Consider the following 18591-nt stretch of genomic DNA (forward strand, 5'->3'; position numbering starts at 1 on the left):
TTTAGGTGATGTGCCTGCCACAGTTGAATAGCTGTAGCTATGTGGAAGCTGCGAGAATGGGGTGTGAGGCTTGCATTATTGCAAGGTGTGTGACGGTAAGGTGGAGCATTGGAATATTAGGCTTGAGTCCTGAGTTCCAGAGTGATGGATGAGTGACTGGCTTGTGGTGCATTTAGTAGTAAGAGAGGTTGATGGTGCAGCGGGTATGAGATGCCCTTTGAAGGCGCATTCACTGACCTTGACCACCTGTGTGAGGTCACTGAACTTCTTGCAACCAGGTCTCGGGACCAGACACTGGGAGTTGACCTCCATGGTCACCTGCTCCCATTCCCTTTGGATGGTGTTTCTTGAGGGACCCCAAACCCTATGGAAACATGGCCTCTTTTGTCCTGTCAACCTCCATTACTAAAGCCTTCAAGTGCCTCACCTGTGAACCCTCTCTCTTCCCTGGTACTCCATTTGTTCAGCTTCTACTTGCAACCAGTTGTACTACAGGCAGTCATCAGCAGCTTCCTTCTGATAAGTGCAACTCCCCCTTAAGAGGGGCAGGCTGCCTTTAACAGCTGCAGGCTAGCTGGAACACGTGAGAGCCTTGCATGCAGCTAGGTCCCCTGTTGAGCGTTCAACCAGTAATGTTTTGACCTCAACTGCTTTCTGTGGTAGCAAATTCCACAGGCTCACCACTCTCGAGGTGAAGAAATCTCTCCTCATTTCAGTCCAGAAAGGTTTACCCCATATTCTTAGATTATGATCCCTGGTTCTGGACTCTCCCACCACCGGGAACATCCTTCCTGCACCTACCCTGTCAAGTCCTGTTAGAATTTTATAGGTTTCTATGAGATCCCCCCCTCACTCTTCTGAACTCCAGCGAATATAATCCTAACCGACTCAATCTCTCCTCATACGTCAGTCCCAACATCCCAGGAATCAGTCTGGTAAACCTTCGCTGCACTCCCTCTATAGCAAGAACATCCTTCCTCAGATAAGGAGACCAAAACTTCATACAATATTCCAGGTGTGGCCTCACCAAGGCCCTGTATAATTGCAGTAAGACATCCTTGCTCCTGTACTCTAATCCTCTCACTATGAAGGCCAACATACCATTTGCCTTTTTTAACTGCCTGTTGCACCTGCATGCTTACCTTCAGCGACTGGTGTACGAGAACACCCAGGTCTCGCTGCATATTCCCCTCTCTCAGTTTATCGCTGTTCAGATAATAATCTGCCTTCCTGGTTTTGCTACCAAAGTGGATAACCTCACATTTATCCACATTATACTGCATTTGCCATGCATTAGCCCACTCATTCAACTTGTCCAAATCACCCTGAAGCCTCTCTGCATCCTCCTCACAACTCACCCTCCCATCCAGTTTTGTGTCATCTGCAAATTTGGAGATATTACATTTAATTCCCTCATCTAAATCATTAATGTATACTGTGAATAGCTGGGGTCCTAGCGCCGATCCCTGCGGTACCCCACTGGTCACTGCCTGCCATTCGGAAAAAGACCCATTTATCCCTTTGTCATTTGTGTGTTTGTCTTAAAAGCACATGGCATTAAGAATGAACACAAAAAAGAATGAAAAGAAAAGCATTTATACAAGGATAAGAATTCAATTTCTGCACTCTTAGCAAAATGCTGGAAGCACATAATACTGCACACTTCCAACCCATGACTGTTTTGTCCATTAGTTTTAATGGTCAGAAAATTATCGCCTGGGGGTAAATAGTTTATGATGTGTGCTCAAGCAGAATTTTTACTTTTTTGTGCCTTATGTAGGCTTTTTCACCTCTCTGCTGTTCTCAGTCTCTCTCGTATTTCGGATTCTCTTACTATCTGTCATTCCTGCACTTTCTTAACGTGTTTCTCCTTTTGTTAGTCCTGTGCTTTTTTATTCTCATCACGTGTCCCTGTTACTTGAATTTTCTATTTTTTTAATCAGTCTCCTCGGGCAGAATTTTTCCAGCTTGGTGGAGGCAGATTCTGGAGTGTGCGGCATGGGTAAGTCCCAATAAATGATGTTGGTTCACGACCCAACGTGATCCTACCCTCTTCCAGCTTTCCCTAGGGTGGGATGCAAGTCCAGTGGGGAACCCTCATGGGTCTGGCAGGAAAGCAACTGAGGTGATTAAAACGGCAATTAAGAGCCTTTCTAAGCGTGGAATTCTTCTTTTCCAACAGCGCATGAGTTACACTCTGTCTGCAACTCACCAGGTTGAAGAAGGCAAGGCACAGCAGGAACTCATTATAGGGTGAAACTGATCTGATATGAGCAGTTCTTTTCTTTTCTTTTGGGCCTCCTTATCTCGAGAGACAATGGATACGCGCCTGGAGGTGGTCAGTGGCTTGTGAAGCAGCGCCTGGAGTGGCTATAAAGGCCAATTCTAGAGTGACAGGCTCTTCCACAGGTGCTGCAGAGAAATTTGTTTGTCGGGGCTGTTGCACAGTTGGCTCTCCCCTTGCGCCTCTGTCTTGATATGAGCAGTATAATGGGTGAAACTAGCAAGCCTGTGATCAGCTACAGTTAAAGCCGTATGCTGACAGGTGCATTTCTTTCAGCCTAAGATCACTGATTTCATTGGGGGCAGTAATGGTGTGTAACCTTTTTCAAGTGCCTTGGAGAACACTGAGGGTAACCACTGAGGGTTCCGAAGAGGGGTCACTGACCCAAAACGTTAACTCTGCTTCTCTTTCCACAGATGCTGCCAGACCTGCTGAGTGGTTCCAGCATTTCTTGTTTTTATTTAGGGTAATCTCACACAACTGCTTGTGAGACTTCCCTAAGATATGCAGTCTATATATTCTGAAGTTGGTTAGACCTCTGAGGAGGAGGTGCAACTTTCTCTGGCTCAGCAGCCACAGCAACCTGGGCAGCAGCATAAGCCACTAGAGGCCTGTTACCCGACCTGAACCCGACAGGACACGATGACATGTGTCGGGTTCGGGTCGGGTTGGTCTGAGTCCAGGTTGGGCCAGGCCGGGCCGGACACACACGGTAAGTGCTCTGCTGGTAAGTATTAAAAATAAAAATAAAAAACTTACCTGAGCCGGGAGTCCGGGACGAAACGGAGTCTGCGCAGTGCGCGATGACGTCATTATGACGTCATGGCGCATGCACCGCAGCTCGGTGGAGCTGTAAAGGGATGGTTAGGTCGGGCTCGGACCGTGGAGTGGCGGGTTTGGGTCGGGCCTGGGACAAAATCGGAGGGACTCGGGCCGGATCGAATCCTTTTTCCCGACCTAAAGCAGGCCTTGTCCACAGCCACATGCAGCTTGTAAAAAATGGGACCTTTTAATAAATGATACTTCTCAGAATAATATAGATTTCTTACAGAAATAGCATGCATAGTATGAAACTGACCCACAGTCTTCTCTCTCTGTTCTCTCTCTCAAAAGGGGCAGAGAAGCAGTTCCTAACGCCAGGGTCATTACTGGCACAAACAAGATAGGGGAGAAGAGTATGACACTCCCGAAGGGGTCTTATGGAAGCCACTAGACATCACAGACATTTCTAAGTTGATGGGAGGGGATCTTCTGGCACCTTGTGTACCCTCTTATCTGTGCAAGTGCCTGATAAAGGCTGACAAACGGCCTCCAGAATGAAGTAAACTGAAAAATGACCTCGAACTAAAGTGATGCACAGTGGGGAGGTAACCACCCTGACTCTTCGGGTACCTGTCTTGTATTCATTGGTTAGAAGGGTTCGAACAAGTAATTGACATAGGGTGAACAACCAGCCCCCAAAAATAAGGTATATCAATGGATGCTTGGATGAGCAAAGACAGCAGCCCCCATCTGGCAGAAGATAGACAGCTTCCTGACACCTCGGCTAACTGGAGGAGGCGAAAAGTCAGAGGAGAGAGAGAGACACACACAGAGTGAGAGAGAAAGAAGACTGCCCTTCCAGCTGCGGAGACTGGCTGCAAAATCATCTGTCATGGGTCGTATATTTCTGTTTATTTAGCTTATGCATCATATCTAAACTGTTGCTTCTTAATAAGCTACTACTAAATTACTTAGGTATTCTCGACAACCTATTTTGGGTAATCTGGGACTTCTGAACCTAAATCCTACAAACTGGATGGAACAGAGGGGATGGACACAGAGTTGAACCTCGAAGGAGGTAATACCTTCAGTAAATGCTGTATAAGGCAAGGGTCAGCTTCCTCAACCTCTCTGAGTAGCAGCGTCTCCGAAGGCTCAGGCTCTCATGGTAGATGATCGCAGACCTCTGCATCCACTTGAATGAAGACCTCCAACCAAGAGGAGCAGGTAGCAACCCACTGCCCATGGCTTTCAAGGTGAACACAGCACTCAATTTTTTCAATCCCGGGTCTTTCCAGGGATCAGTTGATGACATACGTAGGATCTCGCAATCTGCAGCCACAACTGCATCAGCCAGGTCACCGATCCTTTGCTTGCGAAGGCTTCCAACTACATTAAATTTGTGATGGAAGCGGCCAGTCAAACCCAGAGGGTTGTCGACTTTGCTTTCTTCTCAGGATTTCCACAGGTCCAGGGGTCGCAGATTGCACCCTAGACTATGAAGGCGCCATCAGAACATTAAGGTGTATTTGTCAATTGGAAGGGCTTCCACTTGCTTAATATGCAGCTGGCACATGGCCACTGCAACAGAATAATGCAAGTGTGCGGCAAGCATCCAGGGAGCTGCCATGACTTGTTCATCCTTCAGCAGTCTCAAACTCCGCAGTTCTTCTCTCAACTAGACCAACCTCAGCCGTTTGCCCCTGGGGGACAAGGGGTTCCCACTGAAGACCTGGCTGATAAACACAGTGAGGAACCCCACCACGGAGGTGCAGGAGAGGTACAACAGGACCCATATTACCATTAGGGCCACAATAGAGCAAACCACTGCTTGCTCAAAATGAGATTGACCAATCTGAAGGCACCCTTCAATATGCCCTAGCAAGGTTCTCCAGGATTGTAGTGGTCTGCTAAAAAGAGGAATGGAGCCAATGCCAGAGGAAGGTAGAGAGCACCCAGCATCCTCAGAGGAGGAGGAGCATCCTGAAGTATCATTGGTACCTGCAGCCGCACACCAGAGAAGACTATGACATGCTGATCCAGGCACGCTTCACTTGGAAAGTGAATTTGCAGCATTGAAAGCTCATCATAACCCCTGCGCAAACCCGCACAACCCCCCCCCCCACCCCACTGCTCTCCACCCCAATACCAGAAAACCTCCTCCCTACAGACAGACAGCCACCCATCACATTCACAGCATTACCACCTCATCAAGGCAGCTGATGCCATTCACCAGATTTAATTGAACACGGTCAATGGGGGAATCCAACAAAGTAGAGGCCATGACAATGATTAGTTCACATAAACTCATTCTTTCATTTAAAGAGCATCAATGGAACACTAACAATGTAATAAGCAACCAAGTGATTCCTTTTGTGCAACTAAGATCTTTTCCCCATACACTTTCTATTGCTTCTGCGTGGTGCTATACCTGTGGTTTCAGTAGAGCTAGAGGAAGGCTGCTCGTTCCCCTGCTCTGACACAAGGTGCCTGCAGTGGCCATCCTCTGGGTTCTGGAACCTGTGAGGGCCCCGCTAAAGACTGCCCTACCTGCATCTGTGCAGAGACAGTTTCAGTCATCGGGAAAGGAGGCAGCGTGAGTAGCTCTGTTGTTGCGGGGTAGGGGGTGGGGGGCAAGGGCCGTGAAGTGGAAGGGCCTTGAGAAGAGCCCTCATTGCCATGTGTCCTTTCTCCATTTTCCCCCTCAGGGCTCAGCTGCACTTCCCTTCTAACCAAGAATGGGAGAGCACTTGGCTGCTTGTGAGTGTGATGTTCAGCCACCAAGAAGATGCTTTGATGGATGTTGTGTAAACTGGCAGCCTTAGGGCTGAATTTAGTGGAGTTGGTGGGCATCCCAACACCAGGCCGAAAAGATGAGGGGAACCAGTGCAATTCAACGCCACTTGAGCACTTAACTGCTTGGCATTGGTGTCCCTCAGAGGAGGACCATTTAAGGACAAGGATCTCGCCACCAAAAGCTGCCAGCCAATCAGAGGCCGGCAGCTCAGTAGTATTGGCAGCATCACCTGGAGCAGTGGCCACTGCTGGTACACCAAGCCTGGGACCAGGCCCGGCACTGGAGACTCGGAATCCAGGTAAGTGTGGCAGGGTCAAAAGGGGGGTGAGGGGGGGAAAGGATTGTTGTTGAGGGTGGGGGGGGAGGGGGGGCTTTTGCTGTTGGGGACCTTCCATGGGCCACATATTGCTCATGGAGAATGCCCCACAGCACCCCCCAATACCACAGGGAGGCCACCTTATTTGACTGGGCAACCTCCCAATGTGGCAGAGGCTCCCCCTGCTGGATGGAAAGGCTGGTGGGCGATGGGAAGGTGACAGGCACTCTGTCCTCCTGCCTTCTATTGCTATTCTATAGGTGCCCCCACCTCCCAGCCCATCTACTGGGGGCCCATTAAATTCCCCCCATAGTGTACAGGCAATTGGTGTGGGCTAGCATGCAATCGGTGGCTAGCCCCAACTGACTCTCCATGAGGTTGGCCACTCTTTCAATAGAGACGGTCATTAGCGAGAATGCCTGGGACAACATGGCAATGATGCTGGAGATGGACTCCTCCATTTTCAGTGCAAGGGTGCACTTGCCTCTGGAAATTCTGGCAGATGCACACACATTTCTCATTGCTGCTCCACAAGTACTTGTTTAGTGTATGGCTCCAACTCGCGATGTCCTGAGCCCTCAGATAGGAACTCTCCATTGCTGTCCCTCTCTCCAGCATCTGCTCCTGCTCACATGTGACATGCTCCTCACCATGTGCCACTCTATCTATCTAAGAAGCTGGACCCACAGAGGTGTATTTGCACTGGTGGAGGACGTGCAGGAGTCATGTGATGGTGCATCCTGGGAGTGTTGGTCCTCCTCTGAGGACTCCTCCGGCTTCTCCATTATCTCCTCTGCTGGCACCGGCAATGCTCCTGTGGGAGATGAAGGACATGAATTACTGCTGAATGTAGGTGAAACAGGGTTCCAAGTTAGCATAATGCAGATCACTGGTGACATTGATTCAACATGAGTGGCAGTTATGTGCCAAGCGGCAGTGTGATATCTAATGCTGTCACCAGGTCTCTGAGCCACCTCCACCTTTCATCAGCCATGACCTGTACTGGTGCCATGCTGCCATTCTCCAGGGCTTCCTCCTCCATCAAGGTCAGGGTGACCATAGTTGTCTCTCTGCCTCTGAGGTTCTCTGCCTCCCCCCGGACAAGTGGGCTCTCTTCTTCTGCAATAAAAAAAGGCAGAGAGGTAGGAGTCTGAGGACTTAAGTGATTGCTCAGGGTGAAAGATAGACATTGAGGAGGGTGGCTGTGAGGAGTGGGAGAAAGAAGGAAATAGGTTGAGGGTAAGTGTGAGTGATGCCTGTTAAGATAGAGATTTGAGGGGGAAACTAGAGAGAAAGGAACGTACGTTAACATTCTTAGGGAGGAGAGAGAGTATGTGGCAGCCAGCTGAGAGTTGAAGGACACTCAACTTGCCAGATCTCATGAGGTCACTGAACCTTTTCTAGCACTGGATCCAGGTCCTCAGCACAACACTTAGGCTAATGACAGCCTCTGCAACTCCTGCTGTCCTCGGGGAAGGGGACTTCTCTCCATGCCCTCAGTGCCTCAATCACCTCCACCAGGAACGAGTCCATGAACTAGGGCTTCCCATGTCTTCCATCCATGCTGCAGCTCTGTCCTCCCTCACACTGGATTTTTTTCCTGTAAGTGCTGTGGCCATTGAGAGTCCTGTTAGGTTCCCTTTAAATAGAGATCTTTCATTGCTACTTTAGGCGCATCACCCTGCTTGCCCTCCCTGATTAGTCCATTAATCCAGAGGCAGGATGATAATTAGTGTGCTCTGAGAAAGAGTAACAGCAATTCACGCAAATCAGTGAGTTGGGATCCCAACCCAAAAATGGTCCTGCCATTTCAACAGGAATAAGGTAAGAATATTCTGCCCCTTACTTCTATTACTCTCTCCCGTGCCTTTGATATTCTCTCACTCTGAGTTTCCTCTCTTTTTTTAATCTCAAGACTCTTGTTACTCTGACACAGAGAGAAGTTACAAAACAGAAAATGTGAAGCAGCCAGGGGTGGCACCATAGGGTAGAGAATAAGATAAATCAGCATGTGATATGTTTTTTTAATATAACAAATAATGCACTGTGCATGTTGAGCCTTCGGACATAGGAACCAAGTGCACCCAAATCAAGACTATTTATTTTCACGTGGATCACCCCTCCAGCCCTTCCACGACCCTGACCTATTATCCTGCCAGTAGTTATTTAGTATGCAAGGGGGTGCTCCCAGCAGGATTCACATCACGAATGGAATACAAATGTTTTACAGATTATAGATAGATATATTCTTCTTTAGGTTAGAATCGGGCCAGTTGCTCTTTTGTGAACTTGAATTGGGAATCTGCTGAAATACAATATAACATTTATTGTAAATTATCTTCCGACATAGATAGACTTATTGTTGTAAAACAAGCAACCATTCAATTGCCAATCAAGCACTCTTCAATTAGTTTTTTTGAAAAAACATCACGAAATAGATTTTCAAAATAAGGTACAATTCTTACCTAGTTATTTCCATGCAGGAATATTCAAACAGAAAGTACATCATCAGGCACAGGGTGAAGCAAAGCAAAAACCCAGATTAAGCTAATTTATTTGCATATATGTTGTCGTGGTGGGTGGATGTAAACTCAGTTCGCCTGTCATATTCATTCATTGCCCTTATATGATAGGCCTAATTTGAGCCTAATTTCAATCCAATCATAAAATTAAAATGTACTTGTCAAATTTTCATCTTGGCATAGCCACCTGGGTGCAAGCATAATTTTAACAAATCAATTATCCATCACTGAGGATTCAATTGTATTTACAGCAATTCTGATCTTTTTAAATTGACAGGTTAAATTTTAAGTCTCACAGGGCTTCTTCTGTCTTGAAACAGATTTCTCTCTAGCAGGAAAGTTGCCACAGTTTCTCCATTCGAGCACTGGGATCCTATTGACACAATAACTTATGAGGTCCCCAACAACGTTAAGGAGGCGTGTCATCTGTCAGCAAAACACTGCAAGTTAAAATCAGCCATGGTTGGGATCTGAGGGGTTAGGTAATCTCCTAAATCTTAATTGACCACCTGCCTATTTTTTGCTAGACGGTTATGGTTAAAATTGATCCTGAGCATTTCGACCGACATGTGTCAACGGAAGAATCAAAGGTTATTAGAAATGCTTGATTCTCAAAAAGGATAGAGAGGCACTGGCGAAGGTCCAAAAAAGACTTACAAGTACGATACCAAAATTATCAGGAAAGACGGAGCAGACTGGGGTTCTTTTCTCCAGAAAACAGAAGGTAAGGGGTGACCTAATAGAAATCTTTAAAATTATAAGGGGTTTTTTAAAAAGTTGACATTTAGGAGATTTTTTCCCTTTTGTGGAAAAGCCTAACCTAGTGGTAATAAATATAAGATAATGACTAATAAATCCAAAAAGTAACTCAGGAGAGACTTCTTTACATAGAGAGTGGTTAGAATGTGAAACAAGTAACAAGGAAGATAGATGAGGGTAGTGCAGTTGAAGTGGTCTATATGGATTTTAGCAAGGCTCGACAAAGTCCCACATGCTAGACTGGTTAAAAAAAAAAAGCCCATGGGATCCAGGGAAATGTAGCAAAGTGGATACAAAATTGGCTCAATGGCAGGAAACAAAGGGTAATCGTTGACGGGCATTTTTGCGACTGGAGAGCTGTTTCCAGTGGCGTTCGCAGGGCTCAGTACTGGGTCCCCTGCTTTTTCTGGTATATATTAATGATTTGGATGTAAATGTAGAGGGCATGATTAAGAAGTTTGCAAACAACACAAAGACTGGCCATGTGGTAGATTGCGAGGAGGATTGCTGTAGGCTGCAGAAAGATATCGATGGACTGGTCAGTTGGGCAGAAAAGTGGCAAATGGAATTCAACTTGGAGAAGTGTGAGGTGATGCATTTGGGGAGGTCAAACAAGGCAAAGGAATACACGATTAATGAGAGAATACTGAGAGATGTAGAGGAAGTGAGGGACCTTGGAATGAATGTCCACAGATCCCTGAAGGGAGCAGGACAGGTCGGCAAAGTGGTTAACAAGGCATATGGAATCTTTTCCTTTCTGAGCCGAGGTACAGAATATAAAAGCAGGCAGGTTATGCTGGAACTGCATAAATCATTGGTTAGGCCACAACTTGAGCACTATGTGCAGTTCTGCTCACCTCATTACAGAAAGGATGTAATTGCACTAGTGAGGATACAGAGGAGATTTACAAGGATGTTGCCGGGGCTGGAAAAATGCAGCTATGAGAAAAGATTGGATAGGCTGGGGTTGTTTTCCTTGGAACAGAGAAGGCTGAGGGGAGATCTGATTGAAATGTACAAAATTGTGAGGGGCCTGGATAGAGTGGATGTGAAGGCCATACTTACCTCAGCAGAGAGGTCAGCGATGAGGGGGCATAGATTTAAAGCGATTGGTAGGAAGATTAGAGGGGAGATGAGGAAAAATGTTTTCACCCAGAGAGTGGTGGGAGTCCAGAACTCACTGCCTGAAAGGATAGTAGAGGCAGAAACCCTCAACTCATTTAAAAGGTGTCTGGATATGCACCTCACGTGCTGTAACCTGCAGGGCGATGGATCAAATGCTGGAAGGTAGGATTAGACGGGGTGGATTGTTTTTCAGCCGGCGCAGACACGATGAGCCAAGTGGCCTCTTTCTGTGCCATAAACTTTCTATGATTCTATGGACTAGTTGAAACAAATAGCATTTATGCATTTTAGGGACAGCTAGATAAGTACATGAGCGAGAAAGAAGCAGCAGATTATATTGAGAGGGTGAGGTAAAGTAAGGTGGGAGGAGGCTTGTGTGGAGCATTAAAACCAGCATCTCCCAGTTGAGTTGAATGGCCTGTTTCTGTGCTGTAAATTTTACACGATCCTACATTATCCTCAGAAAAGCTCCTCTAATGCAATAACTCTTGCAGTCATACTGGGCACTTGTGTTACTTCTACTCACACTTGATTAATGCAGTAGAATTTTTTTATATAGTCCGTGAGCCAAATGCTTTCTTATAAGCACATTACGTCCTTCGGCAAGATTTGGCCCATCTATCTTTCTAGTAGGCAATCATTATGTCATGCCAAGATCAAGTGTGCACTGTGTTGGTAAATCCTAGGGCGATGGTATTCTTTTACTTCCGCACCAAAGCAAAAAAGAACAAAAGAATTTAGTAGAGGTGAAGTTTTACCAGCATTTGTAGTGTCACTGGAATGCTCCAATTAAAACTTCAGGGACCATAGATTTAACAAAAATATTTCATTGGGTGCAATGGATTCTAAATAAATCCATTATCAGTAGAATTTTCTCTTCCTTCTGCTCTACACTGTCAGAAAGAAAAATTCATCAGCAGCCAGATATGTTTTCATGATAGAAATAGAGAATGAAGAGAAAAGTCAGGGCAGGTAAAAATGAGAGAGAGGGGAGGTAAAATACAAAGAAAATTAAACAATAAAAGAGAAAATACAAAAAGAGAAAATACAAAGAAAGAAAAAACAAAAAGAGAAAGGGGAAAAAAAAACAGGATCAGAGACAAGATATACAAATGTATTGTCACTTTTTCACATGGAAAGATACAACTTTCGCTCTATTTCATAACAATGTAAACAAAAGCCATCTATTTGATTTCATGCTCACATCATTGCGAAATTGAGAAAGGCAAGCATCCATGTGTGCTTTCAAACACATGCAAGAACTGGTCGCCCATCACCAATGTAATTTTTGATGATGAAACATTGTTTTTCAATTACTGAAATGAAAATCTTGACACATCAAGACACCAAAAATTGTTTTAATCTTAAAGCCATTTTTTTTTATCATCAGGAGATACAGATAATTTGTTTCAACAAAACCAAGAATGTCAGTGATTCAACATTCCAAGATAAATGACAAAGTACGTAAAGTGCACCATTTTCAAACAGAACTCACAAAATGCTGGACAATGATGCTCAACATCAGGCAACGCCCACTCTTAAGCTTTATCAGAGAGGGCAAAAAGAATTATCACTATTGCTCATGTGGAGGATGAACACTAACACGGACAGGTTAAGCTAAGACATTTCCATGTTGTAATTTCTATATATTTTTTTAAATCAATGCTTCTTGAGCAAATCACTATTTGGAATAGTAGCCTTCAACAAAAGCAAGTATCCTTGATTTACTGTGTTAACCAACACGTAATGAAGACAAAACTGAAATTTCAGGAGCAATTTCACAAGTGACCTGTGCCAGCTAACTGCAATAAATCTTACTATCAGCCTTTCTCAAATTGTAAGCTGAACTTTCTGATTGCATTACACGCATCTCTTTTGATATATAAAGTCATATACTCATGAAAGTTTATAACAGTTGGAAGACTACCAGAATATAATCAAACATTTTACCTAATTTCAAAAGTGAAACTTACTTGTGCATTCCACCTTCTGTGTTCCCCATCAAGCTGGCCAATCAGTTTTTCAGCTGCCTCTATGGTCTCCTGAGCTTTATTCACTTCTGCTTCCAGTTTAGCAGCTTCAGTCGTTCGAATCTGGAATCTATTTAAACAAATGGTGAAATAACTTTAGAATTAGTAAAGCATTTTAAATCAGTAAATTAGTAAGCATTTAGAAATGCACTGAATAATCAAGGACAGTCAGTGACAAAAGATCATCAATTTAAAATGATTACTAAAAGAGTCAGGAGAGGGGTTGGGAGAGGTTTCTTTGCACAGAGGGTTGTTGGAGTGTGGCATGCTTTGCTATAGGGACTGGTTGAGGCAGAGATCATTGCTTCTTTTAAGGGAACATTAGATAAATATTTGAAGCAGGGGAAAGTACAAAATTATAGGGTGACAGCTCTAGCAAAGAGATACATAGGCATGATGGGAAATATGGCCTCTTCCTGCATTCTGTATGCTTCAAGTTCATATTAACATTCATAATTTTGCATTCTGTATTATGAAAAACGCGTTCAAGTAAAATGTTTACTTTTCTTTAAGTTCGGCCACTTTCCGTCCCACACTGCAGAGCTTGATTTCCAGATTCTGTTTCCTTTCTTCAGTTTTATTTAGGTTTCTGGTCAAGAAGAACATAAAAAGCTGAAGACATATATGCTGAAAATTACTTTGGTATGAGAAACACATGTGAAGTATTATTAAACAAAATGCTGTATCACCAATGTATTGCCAGGTCATTAAATCAACACGAAAAAGATTTGACGGTGAAGCACTATAGAAAACTATGTTGAGTTACAGCAACAGTATAACTGAAACACAGCATCATTCCTGATTAGTTGCAAAACAACATTTTACATGCCTTCTCCATACTCTTTCTACATATTCAAACATAGGCCTGGTTTTGTCTCGACAATGTTATAGCACTCCCAGAATGTGTCATAATCAAAATGGAGGAATGGAGCCACAACAACACTCAAAGCTCAACATTATCCAGCACAGTTTGCTTGATCTGTGCCCTGATATAGGACCAATAGCCACCCACTCCATCACCTCTGCACAATGGTTGTAGTATGTATGACCTACAGGATGCACTGAGCTTCTCCTTCCCCTGGGGTTCCCCTCATGAAGATGGACACTACTTGTTCAATGTCACTGGGTCAATATTCTGAAATGCTTTACCTAACATCACAGTAGAGGTACCATCACCACAAGGATTGCAGTGGTTCAAAGAAAAGGCCCGGTTTCACTTTCTCTAGTTAACTAGGGTTAAGCAATTAGGGATGAGCAATAAATGCTGCTTTGTCAACTTCACCCACATCCAGAGAACAAATTAGAGGAAAAGCTCCCCCAAACTTGAATAAAGGAACAGTCCAGCCAGAACTTGCAACTTGTATATAATTAGATCATTATTATTAAATAGAGTCATAGAGTTATACAGCACAGAAACAGGACCTTCGGCCCAACGCATCTGCGCCGACCATCAAGCACCCATCCAATCTAGTCTCATTTTCCCGCACTTGGCCCATAGCCTTGTATGCTCATCATTTCAAGTGCTCATCTAAATACTTCTTAAATGTTGTGAGGGTTCCTGCCTCTATGATCCCTTCAGGCAGTGTGTTCCAGATTCCAACCAGCCTCGGGGTGAAAACATTTTTCCTCAACTCCCCTCTAAACCGCCTGCCCTTTACCTTAAATCTATGCCCCCTGGTTATAGACCCCTCCGCTAAGGGAAAAAGTTTCTTCCTAGCTATCCTATCAATGCCCCTCATAATTTTGTATACCTCAATCAGGTCCCCCCTCAGCCTTCTCCGCTCCAAAGAAAACAACCCCAGCCTATCCAGTCTCTCTTCATAGCTGAAATGCTCCAGCCCAGGCAACATCCTGGTGAATCTCCTCTGCACCCGCTCCACTGCAATCACATCCTTCCTATAGTGTGGTGACCAGAACTGTACACAGTACTCCAGCTGTGGCCTAACTAGCATTTTATACAGCTCTAATATAACCTCCCTGCTCTTATATTCTATGCCTCGACTAATAAAGGCAAGTATCCCATATGCCTTCCTAACCACCTTATCTACCTGTGCTGCTGCCTTCAGTGATCCATGGACAAGCACCCCAAGGTCCTTCTGACCCTCTGTACTCCCTAGGATCCTACCATCCATTGTATATTCCCTTGACTTGTTAGTCCTCCCAAAGTGCATTACCTCACACTTCTCAGGATTAAATTCCATCTGCCACTGCTCCACCCATCTTACCAGCCCATCTATACCGTCCTGTAGTCTAAGGCTTTCCTTCTCACTATTTAGGACACTACCAATTTTCGTGTTGTCTGCGAACTTACTGATCCTACCTCCTATATTCACGTCTAAATCATTAATATACACTACAAACAGTAAGGGTCCCAGCACCGATCCCTGTGGTACCCCACTGGTCACAGGCCTCCATTCGCAAAAACAACCCTTGACCATCACCCTCTGCCTCCTTGCACTAAGCCAATTTTGGATCCAATTTGCCAAATTACACTGGATCCCATGGGCTCTTGCCTTCTTAACCAATCTCCCATGCGGGACCTTATCAAAAGTCCAGGTAGACTACATCAACCGCTTTACCCTCATTTGCACATAGTCACGTCCTCAAAATATTCAATCGAATTTGTTAGACACGATCTCCCCCTGACAAAGCCATGCTGACTATCCCTGATTAATCCCTGCCTCTCCAAGTGGAGAGTAATCCTGTCTCTCAGAATTTTTTCCAATAATTTCCCGACCACTGACATTAGACTCACAGGCCTGCAATTACCTGGTTTATCCCTGCTACCCTTCTTGAATAATGGTACTACATTCACTGTCCTCCAGTCCTCTGGTACCTCTCCTGTGGCCAGAGAGGATTTGAAAATTTGTGTCAGAGCCCCCGCTATCTCCTCTCTTGCCTCACATAGCAGCCTGGGATACATCTCATCCGGGCCTGGGGATTTATCCACCTTTAAACCCGCTATTACAGCTAATATTTACTCCTTTTCAATGCTAATTTGTTCAAGTATATCACAATCCTCCTCCCTGATCACTACACCTACATTGTCCCTCTCCATAGTGAACACAGATGAAAAGTAATCATTCAAAACCTCACCTATGTCCTCTGGCTCCACACACAGATTGCCTCTTTGATCCCTAATGGTCCCCATTCTTTCCCTGGTTATCCTCTTGCCCTTGATATACTCTCAAAATGCCTTGGGATTTTCCTTTATCTTGTCTGCCAGTGTTTTTTCATGCCCCCCCTTCACTATCCTAATTACTTTTTTTAAGTGCCCCCTTTACACATTTTATACTCCTCTAGGGCCTCCGCTGTTTTCAGCGCTCTGAATCTGCCACAAGCTTCCTTTTTTTCCCTTATCCAATCCTCTATATCCCTTGACATCCAGGGTTCCCTTGACTTGTTGGTCCTACCCTTCACCTTTACAGGAACATGTCGGACCTGAACTCTCATTATTTCCTTTCTGAATGACTCCCACTGATCTGATGTAGACTTTCCTACAAGAAGTTGCTCCCAGTCCACTTTGGCCGGTTCCTGTTTTATCATATTGAAATCTGCCTTCCCCAATTCAATACTTTTATTTCCGGTCCCTCTATGTCCTTTTCCATAACTACCTTAAATCTTACAGAGTTATGGTCACTATCCCCAAAATGCACCCCCACTGACACTTCTACCACTTGTCCGGTTTCATTCCCTAGGATTAAGTCCAGTACTGCCCCTTCTCTTGTAGGACGTTCTACGTGCTGGCTCAAAAAGCTCTCCTGAATGGACTTGAAGAATTCTGTCCCCTTTAAGCCTTTTGCACTAATACTATCCCTTCTAATATAGGGGAAGTTGAAATCCCCTACGTTATTACCCTATTATTTTTGCACCTCTCTGAGATTTAGAGAGAGATAGAGAGGTACAACACTGAAACAGGCCCTTCGGCCCACCCAGTCTGTGCTGACCAACAACCACCCATATATACTAATCCTACATTAATCCCATATTCCCTATTACATCCTACCACCTAACTACACTAGGGGCAATTTACAATGGCCAATTTACCTATCAACCTGCAAGTCTTTGGCTGTGAGGGGAAACCGGAGCACCCGGCGGAAACCCACGCAGTCACAGGGAGAACTTGCAAACTCCGCACAGGCAGTACCCAGAACTGAACCCGGGTCGCTGGAGCTGTGAGGCTGCGGTGCTAACCACTGCGCCACTGTGCTGCCCTATTTGCCTACATATCTGCTCCTCTATTTCTCCGTGACTGTTTGGAGGCCTGTAGTACACTCCCAGCCAAGTGATTGCCCCCTTTTTGTTCTTATGTTCTATCCATATGGCTTCATTAGAGGAACCTTCTAAGATATCATCCCTCCTTACTGCAGTAATTGACTCCTTAATCAACAGTGCAATGCCACCTCCTCTTTTATCCCCTCCCCTATCACATCTGAAGATTCTATACCCTGGGATATTGAGCTGCCAGTCCTGCCCTTTCCTCAACCATGTCTCAGTGATAGCAATAATATCATTTTTCCATGTGTCAATCAGCACCCTCAATTCTGCCTTACTAGTAAGACTCCTTGCATTAAAATGGATACAATCCAGCCTTGCATTATTTGCTTGAGCCTTAACAGGTCTATATTCTGCCCTCCAGACTGACTTAGCTTCTCTTCTATATTTGATTGTACATCACCTCTTTCTGTGCTTCCACTCTCTATCCCATCCCCCTGCCAAATTTGTTCAAACCCCCGCACCCCGCCAACAGCACTAGCAAACCTCCCAGCAAGGATGTTGGTTCTGTTCCGGTTCAGGTGCAACCCGTCCAACTTGTACAGATCTCACCTACACCAGAAATAGGCCCAGTGATCCAGGAAACTAAAGCCCTCCCTCCTGGACCATCTCTTCAGTCATGCATTCATCTGCTCTAATCTCCTATTCCAATACTCACTAGCCCGTGGCACTGGGAGAATCCCAGAGATTACAACCGTTGAGGTCCAACTCTTTAATCTGCTACCTAGCTCCCTAAATTCTTTTTGCAGGACCTCATTCCTCTTTCTACCCATGTCATTGGTACTAATGTACTGAGAATAGTGTTAGCATTTAGAAAGCACTGCAAAATATAAAGATTTCAGTCTGAAATTTTGACATTGTTCAAAGTTTACTTATCACAGATTGTGAAGACAACCACTTCAATATAGTAACCTACATTTCTTTTCAGGAAAATTACTTCAAAGGTTTGAAGAGTTCATGTTTTATTTTGTTTTGAAGTTCTGATTTCTTTCACTGACACCAGAAATAGTTTCCCAAGGTTTCAGTCTCAATAATTTCCCACTGATGCATCAGTGAAACAGGGGCTTGCAATCACCAAGTGCTAACATGCTCTGTGAATGGCCATTTTATTTTCAATCATCAACATGGGTCTACAATCTCAGACAGACACCAGGTAAGAGCATGCTAGTTCTATTTTTACATTGCCCAATCTATTCAGAAGGTATTTCAGGTGATTTGTCACATATTCCAAAGACTAACATTTTTCTATGCCATTTGCAATCCATATGAACCCAGCATTTTTAAGACATTTGGATTCTCATATGTTTGAAGCTCAGTTGATGGGCTCATCAATTTTTCTTGAGAACTCTATTATATTTCAAAACAAAAAAAAGATGTGTATAATGATATTTGGAATAACTTCATTATCTTAGTGTGGTCTTGAAATTTGAGTAAAAGAAAGCTATCAGTTAAAAATCCTCAGGCCACTGAAATTATGCCACTTCCTGTGCCTAACGTTTTTGAAGTTGTCAGTTTAAACACGTAAAAAGCATTATGTCAGCAGCATATGGAATTGTCCAGTAATACATTAAAAATTATTTCACGGCAAGAATTTTGGAAAACCTGCAACAAAATGATAAGGAAGTTATGTTTTGTGAACATTGGTCTGGATTTTGTGGTTAGCGAAAAAGCAACAGTGCTCACCGCTGACCTCGAAGAAAGATTCCCACAAAGATCCAGCA

At 44.4% G+C, this 18591-nt stretch overlaps 1 protein-coding gene across 2 annotated transcripts in view; it reads right to left on the reverse strand.

Annotated features, from left to right (window-relative positions):
• The window catches only part of dync2h1 (dynein cytoplasmic 2 heavy chain 1), an 836995-nt gene that overhangs the window by 477088 nt on the left and 341316 nt on the right, over positions 1-18591 (reverse strand). For both annotated transcript variants that reach the window (XM_068033753.1, XM_068033752.1), the window contains exons 61-62: positions 13098-13184; positions 12539-12665 (exon numbers count right to left, since the gene is read on the reverse strand). In XM_068033753.1, the coding sequence (XP_067889854.1) occupies positions 12539-12665; positions 13098-13184 (214 nt within the window). The remainder of the gene's footprint in view (positions 1-12538; positions 12666-13097; positions 13185-18591) is intronic.

This window comes from Heterodontus francisci, chromosome 6 (assembly GCF_036365525.1).
Source record: "Heterodontus francisci isolate sHetFra1 chromosome 6, sHetFra1.hap1, whole genome shotgun sequence".
Taxonomy (NCBI): Eukaryota; Metazoa; Chordata; class Chondrichthyes; order Heterodontiformes; family Heterodontidae; genus Heterodontus; species Heterodontus francisci.